Source organism: Lepisma saccharinum, unplaced genomic scaffold, assembly GCF_977018435.1.
Source record: "Lepisma saccharinum unplaced genomic scaffold, izLepSacc3.1 HAP1_SCAFFOLD_195, whole genome shotgun sequence".
NCBI classification, from domain to species: domain Eukaryota; kingdom Metazoa; phylum Arthropoda; class Insecta; order Zygentoma; family Lepismatidae; genus Lepisma; species Lepisma saccharinum.
The window spans coordinates 167364-173556 of record NW_028142986.1 but is presented as its reverse complement, the minus strand read 5'-3'; the positions used below and the strand labels follow the sequence as shown (position 1 = coordinate 173556).

General features: G+C 35.5%; 1 protein-coding gene across 1 annotated transcript; it reads left to right on the top strand.

Annotated features, from left to right (window-relative positions):
- The first annotated feature begins 234 nt into the window (after positions 1–234).
- On the top strand, positions 235–873 carry LOC145982493 (uncharacterized). The gene has a single exon (XM_083115951.1). It carries the CDS (start codon positions 235–237, stop codon positions 871–873), a length of 639 nt encoding a protein of 212 aa, XP_082972077.1.
- Positions 874–6193: the final 5320 nt, after the last annotated feature.

Sequence of the window (6193 nt, the reverse complement as noted above, 5' to 3'; positions counted from 1 at the left end):
TTAGATGAAAGTTGGGTAAATGTAGGGCATACTTTGTCTAAAGTTTGGAAGGACAAAACAATAGCAACACCCAAGGATGCTTTTCTGGCCGGGTTGTCTACAGGTCTGAAGGGCCCTACCGCTCGGGGACCACAGTTTGTTTTGTTGCATGCCGGTGGTAAGATGGGGTTTGTACAGGGAGCGAAACAAGTATTTTTAGCAAAAAAAAAAAATTCTGCCGACTACCATGACGAAATGGACAGTGTTAGGTTTGAACAGTGGTTCAAAGATCAACTATTACCTAACATTGAACCAGGAACAGTAATTGTTATGGACAATGCATCCTATCACTGTAGGAAAAAAGAAAGTATTCCCACCTCAAAAAACCGTAAGGAAGATATTAAGTCATGGCTAACGTCAAAAAATGTACCCTATTCTGACGATTCTCTTAAAAGAGAATTACTGAGTATTGTAAATTCTGTGCGAGAGAGATTCAATATTAATATTGTGGACTCGATTGCAGAAGAGCATGGGGCAGTTGTTTGTAGGTTGCCTCCATACCATTGTGAAATTAATCCAATTGAAATGGTATGGAGTCAGATAAAAGGACATGTTGGACGACATAACATTAGTTTTAAGGTGAAGGAAATGGAACGTTTGATAGACAGCGCATTTGAATCAGTCACCCAGGAGCAATGGTGTAATTACTGTCGGCACGTCGAAGGGGTTGAAAATAATATGTGGAAAGCGGATCAACTGCAGGATGACATTCAACCTCTAATCGTTAGGTTAAAGAACAGTTCTTCCAGCAGTGACGAGACAAGTTCTGATGACGGCAGCAGTGAAGAGTCCGAAGACTCGCCGATGGAGGGCGTTGAACAACTGTCCGATTAAGGTAACACTTATTATATAACATTTGCGTTAAAACCTGTATTACTGTATTAATCCATTAGATAAATGAATGTTACTTTATGAAATAGATTAATTATGCTTGCATTTCATAAGTCTCTCCCCATACTTTGTCAACTTCGGTTCATAATAACAATAATAATAATCATGGAAAATTAACAACTATAACAAATGTAACAACAACTGTAACAATATACAATACATACAACATGTTTATTGTGAAAGGAAGCAAGAGCGGTAATCCCGGCCGGCGATAAGAGCTAGCGCACCTTAAATGGCAACACCGCGCGGTTTCTCCATAAGAGCCATTGTGCCTTCACGATGTGAAAACGACAATAGAAGCAATCTCACTAGCACTCAACATTTTTTTAATAATGCCGAATAATTCTGAATAATTTTAAAACGCATCCTTTAAAGTTGTTGATTGCTAAAATCATGTGGCACATGATTTGGCTCCAGTGGTGAACTGGAAAACATAGGCATACTTACCCCCATTTCAGGACATGCAGCAGTGCGAAAATTGACAATCTTGTGTAACTGGTCGTACTGATGCTGTTGAAGATGATGCCTGCTGTTGATTATTGGCACTGCACTCAGAAGCCGTAATTTCAACTGATGAAGAACTATTATCACAAGGCGCACTCCCATTTCCACTGTCTTCTTTTATCTTCTTTTTTGGTCTCTCTGTATCCAACTCCTTACCACTATCGGTGTTTGTGATCTTTATTACAAATCTGTCCATATTCAATGTCTGAACAGACGACAGCCACATGAAATCATCAAGCAAGGAATGGTAACTGCAGCAGAGTATGAAGACTATAGACACTATTTCACTGCTTACATGCTTATGAGTATAGTTCCACTCGATAAACCATTCTTTACAGTACTTCATCCTTTCAAAAACTAATACGATTTTCAAAATTAGGAAAAATATTGGGGGGGAACAACCCCCTCATCAATTATTGAGGGTGATATGTCTCCCATGTCCCCCACCCACCAAGGACCATGCTGGGTACAAGAATCAAGTACACAATGAAATTCAGTAATGTCATAGAAGGAATAATGTATCTCTAATCTTAAAAAGTCATGCATATACTTTATACGTATATATATGTGTGTGTGTATGTATGTATGTATGTATATATATATATATACAGGGTGATTGGTAATTCAACCTATTCCTGGAAAGGGGTAATACTAGAGCACATTTGCAACAAATTTGACCCTATGCACCGGGGGTCGGAAATCAATGGGTTTCGAGTTATTGCAGTTTTTAGATTTTCGTGACATATTCCGACTTGCGACCAAAAAACTACTAATTATGAACAAATTACTACACCCCGGGCACTTAATTGACATGTTGCTAACAGCTGACGAATGAGTGACTACTGGGAAAAAAAAATTCATGCCCAAAATTCCCATACCCACAGAAAGAAACAGTAATTGGAGCACACGTCATGAAGAAATTTGGAGATTATCATTTAAATCGAAGAGGATTACTCAAAAAAATGGTAACACATTTACGGGAAAAACTTCCTCGCTCTCCAAAAAGATAGAAATGTTGTCAACTGGAACACGGGTTGGGGGGAAAATCTGAATTAACAGCGGAGAAGGCGCGTTGTAGACCTCTTTGTAAAGTGAAAAGAAGTTCTCGGTTGTGAGAAATAAAGGAAGAAAAATGAGTGAAATAATAATGTTATTTACCTTTCTCATGATTCCAGGTTGTCAGAATTAACTATTACGAAAACTAAAAATCCTGTTCAAATTGCCTCCCCGGTTACATATGCAAGCACGCAGCCTGCGGCGTACTTCAGACACAGTCACTCGCGTTGACACTCAGTCTCTTATGTATTGGGCAGGTGTCACAATTCTCTCCCCCGACCTCAAGAACATCTTGGTCCATAATACACCCACCGCTCCCATCCCACCACCCCCAGCCCACAAGTGCAACAAACCCAGATGCAAGACCTGCCGCATACTTATCACATCCCCTCCCCTACCCTCCAGATCCCGACGCAGCTTGTGAATTCACCCTTCACCCAAAGGGCACCTGCCACTCCTCCAACCTAATATACCCCCACACCCCCTATACACCTTCATGGCATGGTGCTAAGCACAGGGGAGCACTTTACCTTTTAATATATATATATATATATATATATATATATATACATACATACATATACACACACACACACATACATATTTTCTACAAGTACACTCTGCGGCAAGAAAGAAAAAAAAGAATCACCCCCTAGTGATAAAATCTAATATTTTTCAAGCAGTATGTTTTATTTTTTTTTGTAATTATTTTGACAATTGAACATACTTTACGTAATTTTAACATTTCTGATATTTTACTTACTCTTACAATGATGGTAATATTTAAGAAATCAACAAAGAAAGCAGTTAGTTGATTAAATTGTTAAGCTTTATGGCCTTTATTGCCTTTTGCTATTGTTTAGTTACCTTTGTTTGGTCTGATGCATAGTTCAATTGTTACATTTGTTTAGGGATTGGTTTCATAACCTCGCTGAAAGGTTTCTTAATCATAACTCTTCCTTCTTGCTCACACAAAGTACAGTAAATTGAAATGGGTACAAAGCAGGGTGTTACAGATCTTAGTCCAAGAAAGTGAGGAAGAATACTTCAAATGTTAGAGGATAATGTGTTGTAAATATTACATTGTTGAAATAAATCCATAAATGAAGAAATACTGCTTCAAAGAAAATTTTTACTCTTTATTACTAGGGGCGATTCTTTTTTTCCACAGAGTGTATATATGTTTATCACTGTTTTTAACATTGTGAATATAATGTACAATTTATGTAAACTTTATTATCACATATGTGCAGCATGTAAAAATTTTTGTTCCTATACTGTAATAGCTTGGATAACATAGCTTATATTATATTTTCATGTATCTGACGAAATTCATACCCACGCAAAATGGGTGAACGGATGAATGAAGATTATGATTATGATCGTCACGTATTACTCTGTAGTTTTTCACTCTTTGGAACATGTTAGAAATTTCTTGATATCAATTGTGAAATTCACTGTACAAGCTGTAATGAAACTTGAAACAAACCTTAGAAATTGCGGTTAGGTAAATTATCTATTATTGATTAATTTCAGATACATGAGAAACATGATTAAAATATTTATTGCATGAATTAATGTTTTCAGTGTTATTACATTCATAAAAAATCAAAATTCTTGCCTGATACTAATGAAATATAGCATGTCAACTTTTATTGTGGTTTACATTAAATCCACTTGGAACTACAGCATATATTTTCTCTTTCCAGGATTCGAAAGTTTCTCCTTATGAAGCTTCACAGATTGACTTGGAACGTCCGGATGAGTTGGATTAAAAGGTGATGTAAGAATATTAGTTTTTTGTAATAAAATATGTAAGTGTTAAATTTCGAACCCTTAAAGTTTTGCAATTTCAGGTGCTTGTATTCAAATATACTTGCATTAAGGTTTAAATGTTTTGTGAATGCATATAATTTTGCATATGAGTATACAAATGAATCTGAGTCAGAAAACGGATATTTATTAGGAAGATGGGAGCAATTTCTGTCTCTATTCATACTTTCATGTTTTACGTATATGTTTAATGTGAATTAATTTGTTATTCTTTTTCTTTCCTTCTAAGTCAAATTGCAAGTGAGATCAAGAATTGAAGTTTCAAAAATATTCACTCATGTATGCATATCTTTGGTGAAATGTTTTTATACATTACTCATGTGCATGATGTTTTATGGAAGCAACTTGTCCTAACTAACTAACTCTCTAGCCTTCTTACACCTGAAGGTTCATGGCTGCAGCAACACAGGGCTTCCATCTGTCCCTATCCTGAGCAAGATCTATATACTCTCTTCCATCCCTCCCAATTTCCTTTAGGTCCATCTCAACATTATCCCTCCATCTTCGTCTTGGTCTACCTACTAATCTCTTACCATCAGGTTTCCCAACAAGAATCCTGTAAACTCTTCTTTCCTCTCCCATTCGTGCCACATTGCCTGCCCACCTAAGTCTTCTTGATTTCATTATTCTAATAATATCTGGACATTAATACAAATTATGTAGTTCTAAATTACGTAACCTTCTCTTCTCACCTGTCTCCTCATCCCTTTTAGGCCCAAATATTTTCCTAAGGATCTTATTTTCAAATATTCTCAATGTATGATCCTCTTTCAATGTAAGGGAACAAGTTTCACCTTCATATAATATTACAGGCAAAATTACTGTTTTGTATATTTTAACTTTTAGTTTCTTAGTTATTAAACGAGATGACAAAAGTTTATCAAGAGAAAAGTAACATGCATTTCCTGAATTAAGCTCCTAAGTACTTGAATTTGGAAACTGGTTCAAACGAGGTGTTATCAATAATTAGATTTTTATTATTACCTATTATTATTATTATTATTATTACTTGCTTTATGCCTGTAAGCATATATTTAGTTTTCTCTTTGCTAACTTCCAAACCTATCTTTTTAGCAACTTGTCCTTTATTTTGAAAATTAGTTGTTCATGTAGTTAATTTTGAAGTCTTGATTAATATATTTCATAAGCAATATGCAAATTATTGCATTATAAACTGGAAGAATTCATATTGTGTGATCTTTTAATGGATATATATAAATTTTTAAAAAAATTTGTAAAAGTTCATAGCTAGTGGAAAATTTAGCTAATTTTTCTTGCTGTAAAGTTGCCCTATGCTTGCTATTCCTGACTATTACTGCTGCCAGTCCCCCTATTCTGCTTGCACAGTGGAAGTTGTTTCAAAAATAAAGGTAATGGTTACAGAAATTTATTTTTGAAGCTCCCACCCAGAAACCTGACTTTTAACCCAATGAAGAATCTAAGTAAATTCAAATAGGAAGAATGTTGTCATGGATGATTTTACATTCAGTTTTTACAGATTTTAAGTCATTACAGTGTACTTGGTGATATTGTGCATTTCACTTCCCACTTAGATACTGTCGTATACCAATTAAACATATACGCCGGACTTGATCTGCATCAGCAGAGAACGCCAGACCTGGTTATTAAGTGTTGTTTGTCATCAGTCTGTGTTATAGCTCCTGTCATGTATGCCTCAAAGTCATAGCCGTACTTCGTGACGAGGCTTCTTTCATTTATACCGATATGTAAGTTGTTGTACTTATTATGTTATTGTGTTGGTGAATTATACACTTTTGTTTGTGTTGGAACTTCAGTGTTATTCTTTACTCCGAAGAACAGAACAAACGCGAAATCCAACAGATACATTATTTTCTAAGTTGTAATTTGT